The 23,982-nt window shown below is 40.3% G+C and overlaps 1 protein-coding gene across 8 annotated transcripts in view; it reads left to right on the forward strand.

The window, feature by feature from the left end:
* Positions 1–23,982, forward strand: part of PCDH15 (protocadherin related 15) — a 442,830-nt gene that overhangs the window by 56,363 nt on the left and 362,485 nt on the right. For all 8 annotated transcript variants that reach the window (XM_037400858.1, XM_037400859.1, XM_037400861.1 and 5 more), the window contains exon 2: positions 12,818–12,936. In XM_037400858.1, the coding sequence (XP_037256755.1) occupies positions 12,846–12,936 (91 nt within the window). In that variant the 5' untranslated portion in view covers positions 12,818–12,845. The remainder of the gene's footprint in view (positions 1–12,817; positions 12,937–23,982) is intronic.

Raw genomic sequence — 23,982 nt, forward strand, 5'->3', positions numbered from 1 at the left:
GCAAACTCTATGAATGCATCTTCCTTTTGCTTTAAAGTAATTGTCTCAGGACCATGTGCAAAATCCCACTCTCACCTGGATGAAAAATCATGACTCGCGAGTCCGTTACTGTCATCTGACTTCAGCAGTGAGTAGGACTCTGTGCTTTGCATATTACTGTTTCTGAGCTGTCTGTTGTTTGGAAATGTTTACATGTACTGGTTTCTTTCAGGAGTCACTGTTGTCAGATTTCTAGGTAGTAAAATTACTTCAGTGGTGTGATCAGAGCAGCTTCCAAGATGGATTGGCATTGCTTATTTTTCCTTGAATAAGGCAAGCCATTGCCTAGCTGTCTATCATGAATTTGTGTATGTATCTTCTTCCACCTGAGTGACTTGGGTACTAGTCTACTTGCATGTCCTTGTCTGCTTGTGAGGGTCAATATGTTTTTATATTGGGGCCACTGCTGCTGAACCTTGAGTCAAGTTATATTACTCCAGATAAAGGAGGTATCTTCACCTCTAGTTTCAAAAGTTTGAGTTGTTATCTCATGCCTGAATGTGTGATAATATCCTAGTAGATATGTATTGACTCATTCGTATGCTCTGTGGAGTTCAGTGAGTGTCAAAAGTTGTGTCGGCTGTTTCCAGACTCTATTAAGCTTTACCAGCTCAGCTTAATGACTTCTAAATGCCAGTTTTTATGGAATTCATAGAAATGTCAGCTCAGTAGCAATCAAAAATAGGAGCTAGGATGCTGGAAGTGAGTAGGAGAGGGACAGAACTTAATCAGGTGCCTCTTTACATATACAGGTTGTGTGCATCTTGAATGCTGTCTGCATCTCAGAATGCATTTACTTGTTTACCTTTGCCCATTCTCCTGTAGCTGGTCTCAGTCAGAGGCAAAATGGTGGTGCTAGATGACCTTAGGGGTGTGTGTAAGGATACTGTTCTTTTAATGACTGTGAAAGAGCAAGGTTGTTTTTTCCTTTAGGAGATGTTACAGGAAATTGTTTCAACAATCTTATTTACTTTGACATCTTTTGAAATCTGAGAATAACATAGCCCTGTTTTTAAGTATTACTCTGATGCATTATTGCTGTGCTGTTAAAACAGAAGCTGTTAAAGCTCTTTTTTGGTAGTATGTAGTGCTCTTGGATTTCTTTTAAGTATCTTATCTTTACTTGGATATTTTGATGGTTGGTGAAAGATAAATATTTGTAAACCCATTTTGGCTAAACTTTCCTGTCTTCTGGAAAGAATCACTAATACAGTACCTATGAATTAAGTATTTAAATGATTAAATGTCTTCTGTTCAAAAAACCTGCTTAACCTATTCCAAGGTATGTGCTGCATTTACACTGAAGTGGGGATAATTCTAAATCTTGAAGTGCATCACCACCCATGTGGCTGTGTTTTGTTCTGTCCACCTCAAGGTTTGCTTGTGGTGATGTGTTTTGTCTCTGTTGCACAACATTGTGGTGAGGTACAGTGCTCTTCAATGGATGACGTTGTGTTTCTTAAAGAAACGCAAGAATCTTTCCTTTTTTTCCCATTGAAGGCACACAGCAGTTTTGATAGGCACTCTTACTGCCAGGTGTCCCTGAATGAGTACCTTGTGCGTATGGAAAAGTCACAAAACACGGGCACATACCCCCCAGCTCTGCAATGTGTGAATCACTGACAAATGTAGTTGAATAAGGAAGCTGATAAATGCAAGATCAAGTCCTTTATTCATTAGTGCACAGAAGTACTTTTCAAATCCTTGAAGGCTAGAAGAGAAGGATTTTCTTGAAAGATGTGGAGACTAAGTGTCTCAGAATAGCCAAAGAAACCTGGGCATGTGAGAGAGCTGCCTGATCTTTGGTTTTAGGAAAGCAGGAATATGCAAAATCCAGGAAATCTAGAGTGTCAAATGCTGAGTGTTGGGCCTAGATGCAGTACTGAGGTGTACAAGTAGCTGGAGAAATAGAGATTCTGGAGATGGATATACATATTTGCCAGAGGGCTAAAAGGTGACTGGAATGATGAGAAGGTTTGGAAGGTGGTAGGGGTTAGATAGAGGTGGGCAGATGTGGAGAGGGAATGATTGCAGGTTCTGTGAAGACTTTTAAAAGGGAAAGAATAAATACGTGAAAACAGAGCAAGTATGTAACAGCCTCCTTTCCCTCATGGCCAGCAAGCTCAGAAAGCAAAGTGTAATCAAAACAAGTAATCACATCTAATTATGCATTTATTGTCTAGTAAAAAGTCATAAGAGGGATTTGTAAAGGTAAGAGCCCCCAAAATACTGGGAAGGAATATCATGGAGCAGGTAAGTGAAAGGGTATTTGAAGACTGGTAGACTTGATGTTAGATATGGAAAAGTTTGGAGAGTAGAGGGGCATATGAGAGAACATGGAGCAGAGCTGGAGGTTTGGAAGAGGCTGTATAGGAGTGGTGATGGAGAGCAAGTTCGATGTGAACTAGCACCTGACAGAGTGAAGGAGGTGGGGAAAGACAAGACAGGACTCCTTTGGTGTTGGATTGCTGTTAGATGGGAACAGCAGGAGACCGAATGGCAGGCCTAGCAAGAATAGATAAAGTAATGCTACACAGGGCTTGAAAATGGGATGGGTGATTACCAGTTGGTATATGGTTAAAATAATGGAGCTATTGCATGTGACTTGATTAGCAGACTCTCAAATCCAGCTGTCCAGACTGACAAGGCATATCAACAAAACTGTGGTGATGTATGAGAGAGGCCTAGATGAAACAGGTAACTCAACATATGAGGTTGTTTAATGTGTTGAAGCCTCCTTGTGTGCTTGGCTTATGGGTTAAATAATTTGTTGGTTTAAGAGCTGGTAAGTGTGTAGCAAAATATGGTAACTGATAGTGCATTGATTAACCCAGTAAACAAGGAACTGATGAACAAGAAACTTGCTGTTTACTGCACTTTTCTAGAAAAGAAACTTAAATTCTTTGTGAAATAGCTCAATTTATGATGAGCTATGCTGAGTAGTCTGGCATCTGGAGAGTTCAGAAAGGGATTCTTCTCTGTAGTCAGCTGTGGCTGTAGAGGAAAAGCTGTATTTGGAGTGTTACTGGTTTATTGGAGGTTAATAGTCAGGTAGGCACTGGTGGGAGAAGAGGTGTCAAGGGTTTACTGAGGAACAAGGAGAAGCAGGTACTGGGTATCCCAAGGGTGTGAAGGAAGGCAGGCTGAATAGAATCCTTCATTTATACAGTAATGGAATGTGCATTAGCTTATGGAGGGCTTTGTAATGCTATTATTCCACTGCTATGAGCAACTGCTTATGGATGTCTCTGATAGAAGAGTTTGTAGCTGAGTGACATCCTCAGCAATATGGAAGGTGATGGAGTTACTCCAACAAACAGCAGCAGTGGAGGACTTTGGTTTTACTTTCTGTGATTGCCAGTTAAACAAAGCTTCTAGTGTGAGGCAGCCTGTTGAGCTATGCTATCTCCACAGGGATCTGTCTAGGAACGTGATTGCTGGGAGCAACATTAGAAATGGGACTGCAGATAACTCTCAAGGACTCTTCTTGGTGGGTTTCTTTATCAAGATTTGTTATAAATAGTAATTACACATAGTTTACAACCCAACTGCTTTAAAGGGTTAAGTGGAAAATTTTATTTCTAGAGAAACAAATTACAAGAGAAGGCACCTTTAAACCTTCTAAACTTTCTTTATGTAGTCTGTGGAGTGCAGACATGCAACTCCAGTAGCTGTTTGGCTTAATCAACTTTAATTAAGCTGTCCTAACTCCAAAAGCTAGGACTATTTTTAAAACTTCTGGCTCAGTAATGTATAATAACACAATCTTCACCTTGATATGGAAGTAGCTGAATATAATGTCTGCTAAGTGTGTGTGTGCGCATGTGTGTATATTTATGTGTATGCATGTTAATTCTGAAATGCCGTTGTATTGAACTATTTTAAGAGCTAGTAAAACCCCCTGTAATTACTCCAGGGTGTATTTAATGCTGCGTTTGATGTGTGATGACTAACAGGCAAGTAGAAACACTCATTTTCTAGAAAGGTAGACTGTGCTTTGACAACTTTGATGTGTTTATTTTACAAAATTTAAATAAAAAATCTCTTAGAGATGAGAATCTGCAGCATATATATTCTACTTGAGACAACGTAATTTTCTTTGATAAAATAAATCCACCTAACAGAGTTTTGGACGTTTCCATTGCTATAATGGAAGTCAGTTTTTAAGCCTTGAGATGTTGAGACAGTTAGTGGTTTCCTACAAGGAGCACTCAGAGGGACTCTTGACAGAATAGTTTCTGGCCTGAGAGAGAGACTTATGGCTGTGGTGGTGTCTGTCTGGTCTAGCAGGAAGCAGGAATAGGAAAGTTAAGAATAGAGCTGGGTAGATTTGGATATTTTGACTTTAACATGAGTATTTAAAGGTAGGTTCATCTTCAAAGAACCATTAATCTTGGGAAAGATGAACAGATGTCTAGATGCAGAAATTCAGTCCTTCTAATGGTGCTCAATGAACCATTTTAACTGGCTCAACATCTTTTTAATGGTACTGCATAGTAAACTACTTGTTGTATGCTCCTAGCAAGGGCTTGGCATGTTGTGTGACAGTAGCTGCAGCTGGAGACTGCATGTCCTTTTTGGAGCTGGGCAGTGGTGTGTGTCCCCTGCCCCCCAGTTGGTGGTGGTGGTGGAGTGAGCTGGATGCCTTCCAGCCTCACTGCTTTTAGGTATTTTTGCTGTTTGCTGCCATTTTGACAGCACCTCTATCCTGGCCAAACCCCAGTTGCTTAACCTGAGAGCACTAACATTCATTTAGGTTCCCAGCAGCACAAGCTAAGAGTTGTGTGTCTGAGTGTGCTTTTTCTTCTTCATTGCATTTCATGTGTTTTGCTCCTATGGGAATCTTCTAGCTTGTTGAAAACTTGAGTGGGAGCCAGGAAGAACCTGAACTTTCAAACTATCTAAGATTTCAAAAATCAAACATTCTTTCCACTGTAGCAATACCAAGATCTTCCTTATTTTTTGCTTAAAGAAAACCTGATTTGCTCCTCTGTATTAAGTAAGTCCAATGAATGACCCTTGGAGAGGAACAGCTCTGGCAAGGAAGGAACTGAGAGATTTCTGGGATGTCATCCAATACTTGTCTTGCAGTAAAAGCAATGAAGCCGATCTTTTAATTTGTACTTTCATATCAAAATATATTTTCATTATTAACTAGCAAAATAGCCTGCACTTCAATGTATAATTTAAGCTTTATGTGCCTATTTTGTAGGGATGAAGATTATTGAAGAACTAACTTTGCTACCTCTGACTAATATAGATTGTATTTCTTCTAATATTGTTACATTAAGCAGTTAATGTTACTTTTTAAATTAAGTCTTCTGGCAGTGATATATGGGGGTTTAGGATATCTTTCCCTCCTTCTCTTTCTAGAGACACAATCTGCAAAGCAGGAGTTTCGCATGTACAGTGTGATGCAGCCCAAATTTACAAATGTTTTTTGATTAAGTATTCAAAGCCTTCTGTGAGAACAGTGTTTTATAGGTTAAGTCCATGCACAGGGGTTGGGAAACTGAATATCTATATAATACATTTATAAATTGGATTTGTAGACAGGTATGAATTGGGTACTTTATTTACCCGCTCATGATTAAGAGGTTGTAACACTGTTAATACATCTAATAGCTGGATTACTTTTTAAAAATACAGAAAATAAATCAAGCATTCACAACTAGTGATGGAGATGGGAAATAATTCTTCTCCATCTCTACGTCAGTTGTTCTAGAAAAGCTTTTTTCTATTTTTGGGTAGTATAGTTGACATTTCTCTGTTCAAACCTACATATACTTAGCAATCTTCTGTCTTCTGTGGAAATTAGCAGTATGCTACATCAAGTGTTAATATAGTGCCTTTATAGTACATTCTGCTGGTAGGGGGTTTGGAAAAGTGCTCTCAGGATGTCACCTACTGTGAGTCAGGCTGTAAACGCATTGGCTACTATTGCTGTATAGAGATGGAAAATAATTTATTGATGGAGTATAGGAAAATACACGTTATTTTGGGGGTAAATAAACGTAGGAATTTTTGCATTGAAGTACAAACGACTCTTGTTAACTTTTAAATTATATCGTTCACATCTAGGTACAGTCTCAGCTGTATCTAAATGAAGTGCTGTCATTGAAGTTTTAAATTACTTTTGAGCTAATGCAGAGGCAAGTAATTTGCTGTTACTGCTGCTCTACTTTCTTTAGAAATACCTTTCTGTGGCAGTGCCTAAGCATCTTATACAAAAGTGGTCATTTCTCTATGAAAGGCACAGAAAATAATAGGTGTAAAGAGTGGGTAGGGAAATACTTAAAAGTAGTAGCCCTTAGAATAATATGGGCAAGGAGGAATGTATGAATTATTTGAAAGTAGAAGCATGCTGAGGAATTTTAACTTGCAGATGAAAATATTTTCAGTTTTTCATATAAATTGCCGTCAGATTTTTCTTAAGTTCTCGGATATCTGCTTTCTAAAAATGCTCTCTCCAAGTAAGGCTAGAAAATCAAGACCCTGGTAAACAGAGAAGAGGAGAAAAGCCAGAAATGCAGCATCAATGCAATTCTGTTCTTTATGTTGGTTTATTTGGACTGGATCCATAAGAATGGATCCAGCAGCTGTGAAAAAGGAACGGAGTTGTGAGCATGTTTGATCTTGATCTTAAAAAACCTCCATATTCCAGAAGACTTTTATTCCAAGGAGGGGAGAGTAACAAAACCCATACCAGTTGTGCTGACTCTATAGCATGAAAGCCCTATAGCTAATATAGGGGTTGGGTAAACACAAGAGTCCATAGGCTGGAATATGCTCAAGCATTGTTAGTGAAATAAAAACTGTAGTAGTGTTCTGGTTGTATTTGCACAGTAGATTATTCGCAATGACCCCAGTTCAGCCAAATATTTGCTTATGCTTGAACTCTTCTTCAGGAAAGCATTTAAACAGATATTTGACTTAAGGTATTCACACTTGCTGTTGAATTAGAGCAAGAAACAGCTTGCATTGCTTTAATTCAAAGGTAAAGTCTTCCTTCACTGGTTCTTCTCTTGTTCTTAAGTAGGTGCTGTGAGATGGGCTCAGCAGTTGCCTGGGAACTGGGCACAGGAGTTTGTGGCCTGACTTTTAGCCTTGCAGGATGCCTCAAAATAGTGGTGGTTCCTGAGCTCATGAGATGAAATTTAGCATGTGTGTGTGTGCATGTGCACACATCCCCCACACCCCCACTCTGCCCCTCGCCTCGGGTTAAACCTAAAGGGAAGATGTTTTCCAGCACTGTAGCTTTCCAGCTGATATGCTCCAGATGTGCTCCAGCAGCAATTCGGGCTTGGGACCCAGCTAATCAGAAGTACCCCACCCTGAGATAATTAGTGTGGATGTCAGGTCCCAGCACTGACTTCTACTGTACCTATGAGTCCCATCTGCTTGCTAGCGTAAGTGTCACAGTGCTGTGCTGCATTTGGTTTGCGTGGCACTGGAAACAGCTAAAACTGTAAATGGTAGGCATTCTGCTGTGCCTAACTGGAATAGGACATATGTTAAGGCAGATGTAGCTCCCCACCATATGAAGTGACATTAGTTAAGAATGGCGTTGAGACAAACCAGAGTTGTGGGGTGGTTTTTTTGTCTGTTCATGTGTTTCATTAACACTTCATAAGGCTTTTTTGTATGTTAACAGTTCAATGTAATTGTTTCAACAACAAAAATAAAACATTTCGGTGTATAGTTTAATGGACTGTAGCTTTTATCAAGCCAGGAACACTATCAGACTTCGAAGCAAATTAATCTCCTTTTTGGCTTCTGTAAGAGACTTCCCCCCCCCCCCCCCCCGTTTCTTTTGACACTTCTGATTTATTATGGCACCTGTTCTATAGAATAAGCATTTGCACTTCAGTCTGAACCCTATTTTTGTGTACACAATCTTTAAAAGACTTAATCTGATCAGTAGTTATACAGATGAACCTTATAATAAAACTGTCCGCTATAGTTTTTCCTGTGTTTAAACAATTGTTACATGTAACTTTAAAGATTTATCACAATCATAAAATACAAAGAGCAATACCACTAAGCAAAATGTGTAGCTTCTGATGCTTGAAGGAGTTCTGGATGGTTGTGTAAATTAATAGCCTAGATATAAATGTGTACTTAATTTTTTTTAAAATGCTGTCTTACTCATCCAACTATGGCAGTTTCATGGGAGCTTTTGTTTTTGATATATATATTAAATAGCAAATATTTGTTTACGTTTTGACTGAATTACTGTGTACTTAATTTCTTTTTAAATATGCTGTTTCTGCTTCTACAATGGATTTATGGGTTTGAAGCCCTGATAGAGTGCCTCAAAGTTGTTTTCAGATTTGCTGCTTAATGGTAAGAGAACACTTAAAGAAGTTGTTGCTCCATGACTATTTATGTGGTGTGGCACTACTGTATTCCACTTTTGGCTTGCTGCAAACACAGTCCAGAATTTGGTGATCTGTTTGTTTGGTTTTTTTTCTGATTCAAATTGAATTGTCAAGTGTTTACTGAAATGCTGGATTCTGCTGCAATTTAAACTCGATAGTTGTGAGTTGAGTTTATTAGAGACCAATGTGGACAATGTGTGCAAGGAGTTGGGTATTTGTACACTAGTTTTTCATTCAATGTTATCAACTCTGAAATGCTTAAATGATTTTAATTTTCTTTTTTTGCTCCTTTGCCTATCTTTCTCTGGGAGGTTAACTTTTATAAATCATCAGTTCCATTTAACAGGTGACATTAGCTTGTTAGCATGTATCCAATTTAAAAAAAAATTCTTATAACTGTTTGTATTTCTACACAGCAAACAAGTCTGTATAGGCATTTTAAATCATTTTTTTACCCCAACTATGCATGGTTATTTATTTTGACTGAGTCCATGTTTCCCCCCTCAGCTTCAAGTAAATGCAATGTTTTAAGTACTGTAGTAACAACTGATCTTCAATAAGTATTTAAGGTTACTGTAATATAATTTGGCCTTAAATATATTCAAGGTGCTTGGATTTGATAGCTTCTATTTGATGTTTTGGGGGGTTTTTTATTCACTTTTATCTCCTGTTAGATTTTAAATGCCTCTTGTATAAATGTCTCGATAACTAGTCGGTGTTTTGGCTGATTCAGTAGCTGTATTGGTGAGAGGGTAGTAGGGGGAAATAAAAAAAGGCCAGAGGTGAGAAGAGGAGACATGATTGCTCCTCAGAGTGTGATTATGCCAGTTTGCAGCAGTTGAGCTGTAAAAATCTCCAGTGATCGCCTGCTGCTGCTGCCACTCCTCTGGAAAAAATCTGTGTGTATTTTTGTTTCTCAACTGTATAGTCAATTGGGGAATGCTCTGGAGAGAACATTATCAAAATTTTTTTCCTTTTTAAAATGCAGGCATGCCAGGAAGTGAAATTCCCTTAAATTTTAACTTTCTGGTTTTCATTTAATATTTTTTGTGCATCTAGAGTTCAATACTGTATTTCTTACATATTGTTTACTTTTGGGGACATTGGTAGTAACTTCTTTGTTGTGAGCTATTTCCCACTTAGCAAAATCTGTTGAACTTAAGAATATTCTTGTTTTCTACACTTCATACCAGTTTATTCTGGTACAAATTGGAGGAAAATGGGTGTGTCTCTGTGCAATTTTATTCTGCTGTATTACAGTTGTGAATAGATGCTTATTCTTAGAGCAGCAGTGTTGCTATACTTGTGGTTCACTTGACATTTCATCAAAGTAAAAAATAAATCTGCCAAGATTCTGTCATAAAATCTCTCCAGAGCAGACTCAACTCATGGATGTCAGATGAGCTCTGAATAATTTCTAAAATAGAACATCGTGATTGGAGATCTGGATATTTTTTTCAAGGTTGTAAAATAGAGTATCAGAGGCCTCTGAAGTGCATGTGTGCATTTCTTTCTAGGTCTCATAAGTAATCTGCATATGGATGTGATTTTTCTTAGACTGACCTGAAGAAACTAAGAGAGTCTCCTGAACCACTTATTTCTGTTTTTCGAGGTGCAAAAGATTGGAAGAATGTGACAGCAAATGCCACCTGATGTAGTAACACTGGCTGCTTAAGCTGAAAAGTTGACGGAGTCCAGATCTTTTAAGATCACCTCTCAATGTGGGAGGAAAAAATGGTGAAATATTGGGAATTTCACATCCTCAAAAGTTCCCAGAAGAGTAATGATGATGTTGGATTAATTTGAATCCATTTGGGTAATGTGGAGACACTCAGCCTTTAAAAGTAGTCAACTAGAATATATTACAGTGGAAAATATTTCTTTTCTTTGAAGGTGCCATTGCAAAATCCAGAGTGACTTCTGATTTGACTAAGTGGAAAATCAGGGGACAGTTATCAAATGAGAATTTTGGTAAGTGAAAGAGAGGGAAAAGGCACTTTTGAGTAACATCAGCAAACTTCCTGAATGGGTTCCTCAGGGAAGGGATTTTTTTTTGTTGTTGTTGTTGCTCAAGAAAGAACTAGCTGCTCCTTTTCTCTACAGGTAACATACCTGATGAGCTTGCAGCTTACTTTTTCATAGCTATGTAGCAAGCTTTTAAATAGTTGTTAGGTTTTGTTTGTTAGTTGTTTTTTTAATTATGGATAGTGAGATTTTTGATAACAGTTCTGCTCTCCTTACATGTATAAGAGTGACAGACCCTTTAGGAACAGTCTGAAATTCTCATTTGAGCTGTCTCTGCTGGAGTTAGGGGCAGAAACTGTTGTAGAAGTGCCAGTGGAAGAGGAGGAGAGAGGAGGAAGGTGTGTGCTTTTGTATGGTTCATAGATAACTATTGCATGGCTTGAATTCATTAATTCCTGTAACCTTGAGGTGTTTTGTCAAGACTGACATTTCTCTAGGTGAAATGAAAATGAACAGTCCCATGAGATCTGTACTGCTGCTTCAATTAGACACAGGCTGCCTCCTTGTTTGAAGTATAATATTAAATTTCTTCCTGAAATTGCTGCCTGTTGCAGTTAGCTGCCTAAAGTGATCTACTACTGCTGAACAGGGTGGGAAGAGTCCTACTTGAATGAACATGGAGATTGGAAAGCCTCTCTCCATCTTTTAACCCTCAAATGCGAAGTGGAGCCCTGTGTGTCATGTAGGATTTTAAATGGTTTTTGCTGCTCCCCTTTATTTTTACAGCATTGTTTGGACTAGCAAATGTCAGTGTTGGAAATCCACTGGAAGGCATAAAGTCAACTGTGATCAATGTCTTTGCAAAGAAAAAAAGAGCTCTGCTTGCTGTGTAAGGGAGCCTCATTGATTCCACCCAGCCTGAAGAAGCAGGCTTAATATATACAGTGTCAGCCACCTAGGAACTTTAAATATTTAAGTAAATGTGGTACAATCAATCTGGCTTATTAAATTTCACTGCTTGCTTTCCTTATCCATTTGAAAAAACTCAAGTTTTTCCTCCAAAATCCATGATACATACTTGTGTTGGTTTGGTTGTTGGGTTTGGGTTTGGGGTTTTTTTTGGAACAGTTTATATTCTAGCACTGTTTCCTTGATATTAACCAAAATATTTTGTAAAATGATATGGTTTGGAATAAATTAAGATCTTGGAGAAATTCTTGGCTTGTCTGGTACTTAAACTATCACCTATTTCTGTTAGTAGCAGCCCTGCTTCTTTGTGGCTCAGATAACTCTTGAGAGTGATCTAACAGGATGTTTTATGCCCTAAGTAGATGTGGGGTTTTTTTTCTGTGTTGTGTGAATTAGATTCTGTCCATACATTTGTGCTTTCTATAAGCTTGGTTTGTGGAAGGAAGATGATAGCACATCTTCAATAATATCTTGCTGACAGAGGATCAGATGCTGTTAATGCTGAGGCTGTTAAGGGGGGGCTAATAGTCTGTTTGACTTAAAATGAAACACAGCAGTTCTGTAACCACAATAGAAAGTTATAAGCAGAAAATGGCAATGAAAATCAGAGTCAAGTGCTTTGCTTGGGAAAATAGACAGCGCTTAAACCATTTTTATACAATAACTTGTTTTTATACTGCTGTAAGTCTTTCTCCATTTCACGCTTCTGTTGCTAGGAAGTCCATTGCATTTGTCACAGTTTTTAAATGCAAAAGGAATGTTTTTAAGTAATTCAGTTCTGGGCTACCGAAATATGCTAATTCTCTTTATTGGAGCTGTAAAACTGTCTAGTGTTACTCTAAGTATACTCCCAGAGTTCAGACAGATCTGTCTTGGCCAGTTTGTTCTCCTGTTGGTTTTGTGGTATGGGTGGGTGTGGGTTTTTTGGTACATATGGGTTTTCTTTTTAGTTTTAACCCTTTTACTGGGCATGAACTAATTCATTTAATTCTCATTAAAAGAAGGCCATCTCTGGGGTTTGCTCATGTTTTTCCTGGGAGAGGTTCTGCTGTGGGATGTTTTTGAATACTGGGTCCCTCCTAACATCTGCAGTTGAATGCTAGTTTTAAAAGCAGAATATCTCTGGTACGGTTACTTCTCCAAAGTGCTTTAAAGCATAAGGCTAAAGCAGGAAGGATAAAATGAATACTTAATTGTATGGAAACTAGGGAAATGAGGTCAAATTTAAGCAAGCAACTTGCATTTTCTTTACTTGGAGGCTTATGCAAACATGGTTATCGAGTTAATGAGTGCATATGGATGTATTGATGCTAATGGGATTAACCTTCCTTGTTTTAACAGAAACAATGTTGTAGACTTGTAGACTATTTAAACCCCATGTAGTGACCTGTGAAATAGTTTGTTATTACTCATCTTTGTGTAGGTTGGTTGACTAATGTGTGTATCAAATCTTTCTTTTTCAGGTCTGCCTTGAGTGAAGTTTGACAAAAAATGTTACAGCGGTTTTGTCTCTGGAAATGTTTAGCTGTAGGGATTGCAGTTGCTACTATCTTAGGAGGTTGTTTGGCCCAGAATGATGAAGGTAAGGTGCTTGCTGTGGGGGCATAGCTGTGGGAAGGGTGGGATGATTCTGTGACTCCATTTCAATTTTGCTCCCCTCCCCCTGCCCCCCGGAATTATTACTTGAAAAAGTAGTTAGATACCTAAACCTCTCTTTCCTACCAAGTATGTCTCATGATTTTAAGCATCTGCTGCTGATTATATTATACAAAGCTGTTGATTAACCAGACAAGATAAAATCTTAAGTTATGATTAATTAATATTGGACTCTAGCATTAAAATTTGTTTCTTCTTACTCATTGAACAAATACTTTACCTTGTTTTATTTGTCAATTGACAGTTACAGCACACGGAACAGGTGTTTGAGAGAGAGCTGTTAATGGGCTGTATGCATATTTGACCAAAAACTTGAGAAAAGATCCACAGTGAGGGTCTTCTAGAGCAGGGGTCCTCAAACTTTCTAAACAGGGGGCCGGTGCATGGATGAAGTGGCAGGAAGTCATCTGTGGCTGCTTGGTTTCCCCCCAACCCCTGGCAGGGGCAGGGGTGGTGATGGTGTTCTGTAAATACCAGGGGTCGGATTAAGGACCCTGGGGGGTTGTATCCGGCCCACGGGCTGTAGTTTGAAGACCCCTGTTCTAGAGCAACAATGCTTGGGAAATACTGAAATGTGAAACCAGTAGCTCGTGTTCATCCTCACAGCATCTTTGTTGAATTTATTTAAGAAGTACTAGAAACGTGTTCTGCCACTTATCTGTAGCAACAAAGAATTACAGACCTAGATACCTGATTATGATTTAATATTTTGAACAATTCTAAAAAAAATGAAGAATTGAGTTTTACAGAATTGCTCTTAAATACTCCTAAGAATAATGAAGGGAGATAAGTAAAAACTGAGTATGATTTCAGAATGTCTGTAATGAAATTGCTCATTATAAGTGGCACACTTCCTATGTAGGTAAACTGTAACAGTACATATTTATATGATATACTCTTACAGTGGGATTTTTTTTTGGAAAACTCTATTTTTGGCAGTTATGATGTACAATAGTTTTGTTTTCATGAGAAGTCTTCAATCCTACTAGAACTTTGCTTAGTATTTTTGGTATCTAGTAGAAAGTATGTTTTTATTTCTCTATTAATTGTTCTCCAAATGTCCTTTTATTCCTTTCCAGCCCCTAGCCCAACCCTACATTGTGTTTGATGTCTGTAATATACAAGAAAACTGATTTAATTTTATCCGGTTTTATACACTGTCATTACAGCTGTCATTCTTGACACTGACATGTCGGAGCTGCTCACATTTCAGATACTTGATCTATGCTTGGATACAGTTAGCTAGCTTTTTAATCATGTATTATAGCGCAGGAGTGGGGCCATTATGCTTTGCAAGCTTGGACTTAGTGATGGTTGTCAAGTGGTCTTTGAACAGCAAAAATGCTAGATTTGAGGGAGGAGAGGCTGCACAACAGTGGGATGTCCTGTGGCATGTTCATTAGCATGGGAGAAAGTGCATACTCTAGAGTGAAATTGAAGGAAGGGAAGAGGACCAGGATGATATGGCTGTGCTGGGCTATATCCGTTCTGGGCCATGAAAAGAGAGCACTTGTGGTAGGCTGAAAATATGAAGCAATACTTTTTACTGTGATCTTGTTTGTACTCACACAGGCAATATCGTAACATTCATCCAAAAAAACCTCTTTCATCAAAATAATGTTTGTTGTGAATTTCAGTTGAATACTGATTTCTATTTACACTTGAACGATGCTGAAGTATGCAAAACTCACGGCACAGATGCCCCAGAAAGAATAGTAGTAGACAGTTTGATATTTCAAAATTGGAAAACAGATTCCTCAAGTTTCAATTTTTGTTCCCCTTCTTACATGAGGAACTTCCATGTTTATTAATGTCCCTATCTCAAAAAGTATGCTGATCATACCTTTATGGAAAAATACTTGTCCACAGTTTTATATAAAGCTGTCCTTCATTAATGATAGTGTGACTGAGAATGTGTAGCACTTTCTGTACTTAAAAAGGCTTGGAAACATGTAGTTGCAGTTAGTGATCTGTTGTTCATAAAACTTTTTGTTGTGTGATGCAGTCACACGGTAGGAGAGAGTCTGTGCAACTTCACTTCTGTGTCAGGAGTTACAGAAGCAGGTGAAAATTGCATCACTGACAAATAGCAATGCAGCAGAAACTCCGCTAATTTGATTTCTTTCTGTTTTTTTAATTGCCTTGCACAATTTTGACTTTTTATTTGATTCTTATATTGAATGCTTGCAATAATTCTATGAAAATTTGGCAGTAAAGCTTTCACTTGTGTCACTGGGAAGCAGAAGACCTGAAAATACAGAATATTTTGAAGTCAAGTCTAAGATTGGTGGGCAACTTAGTAATATATCTACTCCAAATATCCACAACTTTGGAGACACTATTCAGATAGTATTGGGGTTTTACAGACTTTCTTTTAGTGCATTAACCTAGATTCCTGAAATTTTGTGGGGTTTGTCTAAGCGGGTGTTTCAGATGAGTTTACAAGGCTCCCTGCTAGTGTGGCTACACCATGATACTACTCCTGTTGTGTTTTGGGTTTTGTTGGTTGGTTGGGTTTGGGCTGGTTTTTTTTTTGTGTGTGTGTGTGTGCTTTGGGGTTTTGTGGGGGGGGGGGTTTGTTTTGGTTTTTTTTTGGGGGGGCAGGGTTTGGTTGATTGGTTCTTTTTTTGTCATGGCTCGTGCCATTTTGTTTACCACAGAACCCAAACTTGTTTTTAGCCTTAATATTCTCCCATACATTTTGAAAGAGGAGCTTTGCTTTTCAGTGAATATAAATTTGATGCATACATCTGAGAGTTTCATTACTTTACTGGGGAGAAAAGTTCAGAAATGATGTTTCTTGAGAAACATGCAGCACCCCAATAGAAACTTGAGAATCAACTGCTCTCTGTCCCTGTCCTCTGCCCCCACCGTGTTCAAGAAAGGGTAAATTTAGCTAAAAGTACTTGTAATATTTTGAACGTACTTCATAGGAATTCCATAATGCTATAATAGTGAAAAAATTATGTGGAATTTAAGCCAGGGTGGGGTACATTAGCCACCCAGCTAATGAGGCAATGCTTATAAAAACAGTTACTTTGAAATATGTTTCTTGCTGCTAAATATAGAACTATGTTCTGTACTTACATCATTGCAGAGAAGTACTTTAGCATGCCTGGGACTGATAGAGTTGTTGTAATTTGCAGTAACACGATTTGTAATCTAACATATAAAAGATGAATTCTTTTTAGTAATTGCAATTTAAAAACAGCATGTTACTTTAAGAGCAGAACAAACATGAATAGAAACAGGAAAAATCGATTACAGAAATTATAGCCTATTTCTTTGCATCTAGCATGCAAATGTTCTGTTTTCATGGTTGTACCTGTGCATATTTAGTTGCATGCCTTTCCTACTGCATTTTGCTCCATTAGCTCATACTTTCTCTATTTCAGGTGGTTTTGCTTGACCTCCTGAGTCATCAAATCTTTCCCAGCCAGAACAATTAATGATGTTACAAAGTAGCCTTCAAAACTTTATCAAGGACTGGCTTGAAAATGGTTAGGCTGTTTTCTTCCTATACTTATCAGGAAGCTTCCCCAGAATCTCATTTGTTCATTTGACTTAATGCCATTGTCTCATAGAAATGAGACAATTTATTCATGGCTAGCTGATGGTGCCTGCATAATCTTTCAGTTCAGGTAATATGTTTCCATCACTGGTGTTTCTAGTCTCCAGTGAAAGGAATATTTAAAGAGCAGTCATTCCCCCTTTTGGTTTTTTGCTCACTAAACACGTTTCTGCAGGCTGCTCTTGCAAAGTAGATTCTTCTTCCCTTCGTGATCCCGGTAGTCCTGTTACGTCCTTCTTCCGGCTACATTTCTCTCTTCAATGTGGTTGCTGACATTTGTATTTTGTGTCTAGGTAACATCCTGACAGTTCTTTACAATGCTAGCTGTGCTTTACTGTCTCTGTTAGAATTATTTCATTCAGTGAGGTGTATTTTGTGCATTGGTGGCTGGCATTTGTGCTGTAATGTAGTACAGCTCTGTCTTTTTCTATAGTCATCTGTAACTGATAAGCATGGGCCTTTAGGAATTTTTTTCTTTTTCTTAACAATATTTTTGTCAGTGGTGTCCAAGTGACGTGCAAAGCAATCTCTAGTTTGTGCTTGAGTTTTGTTTCTGTTTGTGCCACTAATAAATTTGTGTCCTGCATTTCTTGTTCCAAGGTTTCAATGAGCTGAAATGTTAGTCATATGTTACTATTCATTTGTAGAGAACTCTATCACCTTTCAGAACAAAGTACCTATCTAAATTAAGTCTGCTTGTCATCTTACTTTAGCCAGCTCTCTTCAGGCAGTGCTTAAAATTTTTATTCTAATCCATCCTTTCCAGCTTAATAATTTCTTGTGGGGAGTATGTAAAATCTATTGATGAAATGCAAATAGTTTACATCTACTGTAGTCCCATTGTATTAAAAAACACACACACCAATTCTTCTGTTATCACATTAGTCTCAATGTACTGTTGGTCAACCCATTCACTGTTTCCTTCCAGTGGTTTCTCTGTATTATTGTTTTGCTCAGTCATGTGGTATGCCAGAATAAATGTAAAACTGTGGGTACATGGGTGATTTTTTTTTTTTTTTTTTTTTTCATGTTAAAGAAATCTGGTTCTGCCATATCTGTTGCCCGTAATTGGCTCTTTCCCAAGCAGGAGAAATGCTGCTAAAATTATTTGTTTATCACAGCCCCCCCTTCCCCCCATATTTTAGCTTCAATCAAAGTAGAAATGTCAGTTATATCTTTGTAATATGTAAAATCAGGCCAGCTACAATCTGTTATCTTTACAGTGCTACTGTTAAATTAAGTAGCAAACTATCAAGCTAAAAGGAGCTGTGAGGAAGATGGTAACCCAGGATCCAATTTCTTCTTTTTTTTTTTTTTTTTTCTTTCTACTTTAATCCAATGTATATGACTAGAAGAAATGCTTTAGAAGCAATTTTTTGGTCGGTAGAGAAGTCTGATGCATTTAAAAGCTACTTCTGTGCGCTTTCATGCTATACCAAACTGATCCAGCAAAAATGATCATTTAACAATTAACAAATTTAATAGTTTTCAGCATTTATGCTTAGCAATTACCCATCATGAAGGATACAGCTTTGAACTTGAGGATACAAGTAATTTATTCTTTACTCTTAAAAAATGAAACAAAGGCAAAAATAATTCTGATCATTGTTTGAAAACAAAGTAAAACCAAAAAGCAAATGTGAAGATCCACTGACAGAAGCTGCAATGATTCTGTTAGTAGGATTTTCAGAACTGTTTAATGTGTTTGAGTCTCTGAGGCGTGCTACTCTAGCAGAGGTGCTCTAGAGTGGAGGATCATACCAAGAGACTGCTTGGAGCTTTTTGTGAACTGAGGTCAAAGATAAAGAGAGAGGGTGCCCCAACCCGCTTCCCCCCAGAATTGGAAGCGTTGAGGCCCTGATGAGTGGCAGCTCTGACTCAGTGCGTGTGGAGCCAGGAGTGAAGGCAGCAAAACCCTGACATGTACAAATGTGACCCCCAGAGTGGCAGTGACTGGGATTGTGGTACCAGAGTGGGCAAACAGGCCATGGCACATCATCCAGGGCATGGTGTGGCAGTTGGCCGAGGGAGAGAACTATCCCCCTAATGCCTCAAAGAGGCAACCTCTAACAGTTGTCGTTGCTCCCCCTTCCCAAGGAAAACAAGCTATGGCTTCCACTCAGCCAAAAGCAAGCATCAGAAAGGCATGTGGTGACCCAGACAGAGCTCCCACAGAAACATGCAGCTGTCCAGGTCTTGTGCTGCAGGGAGTGCCTGAGCTTCTCACTGCTGTTAGAGGGCAGCTGAGATAATACCCGTGTGAGGTGTGACCAGGTGGGTGAACTGCTCAGCCTGGTGGCAGAGCTGAAAGAGGAAGTAGAAAGGTTAAGGTGTATCAGGAAGTCTGAGAGGGAGAGAGACTGGTGGAGCCACTCCCTACCAAATTAGACAAATGCATCACATCTAGTGAGAAAAATGCACCACATGGACACATCACAAGAAGCAGAGACTTCCTCTACCTACTGTCCGCTAGGCAGATGGAGGGGTTCTAAGTGACCAGGAGGAATGGAAACAGGTCCCTGCTCAGGAGAGCTGGCGAATCCCCTCTTGGCCTACCTCACCTTCCCTGGTGCCTCTGTACAACAGGCACACCACTCTGGAACCTGAGAGCCAGGCAAATGATGGTGTGGATGAATACCCACCCAGGTTGGAGGAGCTGCCCAGGGAGACTCAGTCAACTCCACACATCATGGCCATCTCTGCTAGGAAGAAAAGAAAGGTGGCTGTCATCAGTGACTCCACTCTGAGAGGGAATAAAGGGCCTGCTATGCTGACTGGATCCAGCCCACATGGAAGCTTCTGCCTCGCTGGGGCCTGGGTCAGGGTGTTGCTAGAAAAGTCCCTTGTCTGGTACAGCCCTCAGATTATCTGGTTTTCCAAGTGGGCAATAACAAAGTCCAAACTACAAGAAGTCTGAGGGCAATCAAGAGATACCTCAGAGCCTTGGGGTGACTGGCTGAGGGATCCGGAGCACAAACAGTGTTTTCTTCTATCCTGATAGTTGCAGGGAACAATGGAGCCTGTAATAGGAAGGTCACACAGATCAGTACCTGGCTCCTGGCCTGGTGTCACTGGCTAAATCTCAGGGCGTTTTGATTATGGGTCACTTCACACAGCCCCAGGCCTGCTGGCAGCAGGTGGGGTTCACCTGTCCCAAAGGGGAAAAGGATTCTAGCTCAGGAGTTAGCAGGGCTCGTTGAGAGAGATTTAAACTAGATTTGAAGGAGGAACAGAATAAAACCAAGCTTGTTAGAGATGAGCCTGGGGGCAGCACACCAGTGTTTGAGGTGAGATCCATAGCACAGCTGAAGTGCATCTGTGCCAGTGCCCAAAGCGTGGGCAGCAAACAGGAGGAGCTGGAAGCCGTCATGACATAGCTGCCATCATGGAAACATGGTGGGATGACTGGCATGACTGGAGTGCTGCGATGGATGGCTACAAACTCTTCAGAAGGGATGGGCAAGGAAGGAGAGGCAGTGGGGTAGCTCTGTGTGTCAGGGAGTGTTTCAGCTGCCTAGAGCTGAATGATGGTGACAGAGTTGCGTGTTTATGGGTAAGAATCAGAAGAGGGGCCAACAAGCCAGGTATCCTGGTGGGAGTCTGTTACAGACCACCCAGCCAGGATGAGGAGGCAGATGAAACATTCCACCAGCAACTGGGAGAAGTCTCATGATCGCTGGCCCTTGTTCTCATGGGGGACTTCAACCTACAAATGTCTGCTGGAAATACAACACAGCGGAGAGGAAACAGCCTAGGAGGTTCCTGGAGCGTGTGGAAGATAACTTCCTGACACAGCTGGGCAGTGAGCCGGCAGGGGAGATGCCCCACTGGACCTGCCGTTAACAGACGGGGAAGGACTGGTGGGTGATGTGATGGATGGAGGACATCTTAGCCATAGCAATCATGAGATGACAGAGTTTTCAATTCTCAGAGAAGTAAGGAGGAAGGTCACCAGAACTGCTACCCTGGACTTCCAGAGGGCCAACTTTGGCCTGTTTAAGAGTCCTGATGACAGTGTCCTTTGGGAGATAGTTCTGAAGGGCCAAGAGGCCCAGGCGGGCTGAGCATTCTTCAAGAGGGAAGTCTTAAAGGTGCAGGAGCAGACTGTCCCCATGTGCAGAAAGATGGGCTGGCAGGGGAGAAGACCAGCCTGGCTGAACAGAGCTTTGGCTGCAATTTGGGGAGAAAAGGAGAGTTTACCACCTGTGGAAGAAGGGACAGGCACCTCTGGAAAACTATAAGGAATTTCCGAGTTTATGCTGGGCAAAGATTAGATAGGTGAAAACCCAGCTAGAGCTCCGGCTGGCCACTGCTGTAAAAGATAACAGAAATTGGTTTTACAAATACAGTAGAAACAAAAGGAGGGCCAAGGAGAATCTGCATCCTTTATTGAATGGTGTGGGAGAACATTGTCACAAAGGACGAGGAAAAGGCTGAGGTCCTTAATGCTTTCTTTGCCTCAGCCCTTAATAGTAAGGCCAGCTTCACCCAGGGTAATAGGCCCCCTGAGCTGGAAGACGGGAATGAAGAAGAGCAGAATGAAGTCCCCACAGTCCAGGAGGAAAGGGTCAGTGACCTGCTGTTCCACTTAGATGTGCACAAGTGTATGGGGCTGGATGGGATCCACCTGAGGGTACTGAGGGATCTGGCAGAGGAGCTCGCCGAGCCACTGTACATCATTTATCAACAGTCCTGGTTAACTGGGGAGGTCCCAGAAGATCCTGCCCATTATAAGAAGTGCAAGAAAGGGGATCCCAGGGAGTTACAGGCCTGTCAGCCTGACCTCGGTGCCAGGGAAGGTTATGGAGCAGGTCATCCTGAGCACCATCACATGGCACATGCAGGACAACCAGGGGATCAGGCCCAGCCAGCATGAATTTGTGAAAAGCAGGTCCTGCTTGATGAAGCTGATCTCCTACAAGACAACCTGCCTAGTGGATGAGAGAAGTGCTGTGGATGTTGTCTACCTGGACCTTCGTAAAGCCTTTGATACAGTCTCCCACATCATTCTTCTGGAGAAACTGGCTGCTCATGGCTTGGATGGGTGTACTCATCTCACCCTACCAGGGTAGGGTGAGACCCAGCAAGAGAATTCTTTCCTGGCCTTCTCTGGTGGAGCGGTGCCTGGGTGGTTCCATGGAGTATTTGGCTCTGTATGGATGCAAAACTGAGCAGTTAATTTTCTCACCGCATTTTTGTCCTGAAGGTAATGAAGGCTCTTCAAGGGCTGAATCAACATGGGTTGTTTTTGTTGGGGAGTATAGACTTCTGTGGAATAAAATATACAGTAAGGAGAAGTTGCAGAAATAACTGGCTTCAGTGAGAACTGGTGGCAAAATGTGATTGCTAGGTATCAAAACTGACATCATGGTATATGAACTAGGGTTGTGCTGAGCAGTAAGCACATAATTCTTCTCTGACTTTGGATGCAAAGCTGGTGCTGTGGGAAGCTACCTGAGGTAGCAGATAGCCAAGTGAGCCTGACCATCTGCCTGGCTGCACTAAAGGAGCTGCTTGAGGATAATCCTGTACTGTACCACGCTGATACTGTTTTTCTTTACTACCACTGAGAGAAGGGCGCGTGCAGATGGCTGGTTTTAAAGTAGACTAAAGTCAGGCCTCATTTAGATCAACATTAAGTTTTTTTAACTTCGTACCAAAAGAACAGAAATGCTTACTCCTGACTGCATATTGAAAAAAACCTCCAAAACCAAACTACTACATGAACAAGTAGATCTTGCTGGGTTTCTTTTCCACTGGCTCAGTAAACTGAGCTGACTCACCCTATGGCTGCAGAACTGCTACATCTGCAGCAGGGCAGGGGGATACCAAGTCTGGTAGAAGGGTTTAACAGCGGCTTCCAAGTTAGGCATAATGTAAACCTGTATCCTTGCTGCATTCTTAAACTGAAATTCAGACTTTGCAGGTTGTGTGGGCCAGGCAGGAAGAAACACATTTCTTGCCAACTTCAACACTTAGGTGGTGTTGAACTACTTGAGATTAAGTCCATCTAGTTAATTAAATTAATCCATTAAGTTAATGCTAGCATCTGAAATGAAATAAAATTCAGACTAATCAGAAGGTTTACTTACCCAAGAATGTATTTCATTTCATAAGGGTTAAGTAGATATTTTTAAATTGGGATATAAGGAATAGCTGTTTAAATAGTCTTTATCTTTACTCTGAGTGGGAGATTGTTTTTTAAGTAAGGGTTTTCCTGTGAAAAAGGCAATGGTACAGTTCACTTCTGCCACCAGGATTGTTCGGCCATTAAGCTCTTTCAACAGTTCTTTCTTTAGTTACTGTCTTTTATTCAGCCTAACAGAGTCTTAAAGTTACAGAAATTGAATAACTAAAAGGCCTTACAAATCACTTTAAGAGACTACTTTAAAAATAAAATAGTTTCAGATCTTGTTATATTACTGTTGGCCAGGAAATTAACTTGGGAAAATGCATATTTGATTACATGTAGCTCATTTATCATTCCCTGATCCCTACACTGTACATATCCAGTAAAAGAAGAGAAACACAAACAGGTGCTTGCCTAAGGGCTGCCTGGGAAAGCCTCTGTTCTTCAGAACAGAATTAATTTGTTTGTTTTATGGAAACTTGATGCTTTTGGTTGGGACCTCTGGCACTTGGCTCTGCAATGATCCTAAAAGGAAAAGAGCTGTCCTTGATTTCTTTGTTGTTTTTGTGCTACCATTAGTTCCTCTGCAGGGTTTAGTTCTTCAAAGTGTGACTGATGGGACATCTGGAAGTGCCCCTAGCAGTGCTCTGAGTCTGCAGAAGATCAGTTTCCCTTTGGCAAGAGGCAAGTTAAATTCATGAAATATGGGCACTGGAAACAAGGGTTCATCTTAATTAACAGTTTTCAGCCCTTGGTCTCCTGGAAGAAGTGACTGAGTACTCTGCGTGCTCCCTGTGAGGGTGCTGGGATGGATGAGGCAGGAAGACACTTGTTGTTGTTGGGAGGTGACAAATCCCAGATCCCAAGATACTTGGAACAACCAGACTGTGGGATCTAGCTAGGAATGAGGCTCTTCTAGGCACTGACCTACCAAGTTCTTTCTGCTCAGCCTTATTTTTTGGCACATGAGGTGTTGTGTGTGGTATTGCCTGGATTATATGGTTGCAGACATTGATGTTCTTTGAGTCACCTAGGACCTGACTGACCTGAGCCATCCCTTGGTGTGGGAAAGCTGTGACTATTGAGCTAGTGCTTTTCCTCCAAGGGACAGGTGCCCTTTCTTAAGGTGTAGTCCATGTCTGAAAAGGGAAGGCCTGGTGCAGGGAAAGCAGAAACCCTTGTGAAAGTGCGCTGTCACAGCTTGTGTCCCCTCTGTAAGAGTGGCTTGGACTTTGGGACTTTCATAGAGTAAACTGTAGCTCCAGTGATAC

Source organism: Falco rusticolus, chromosome 9 (assembly GCF_015220075.1).
Source record: "Falco rusticolus isolate bFalRus1 chromosome 9, bFalRus1.pri, whole genome shotgun sequence".
NCBI lineage: Eukaryota > Metazoa > Chordata > Aves > Falconiformes > Falconidae > Falco > Falco rusticolus.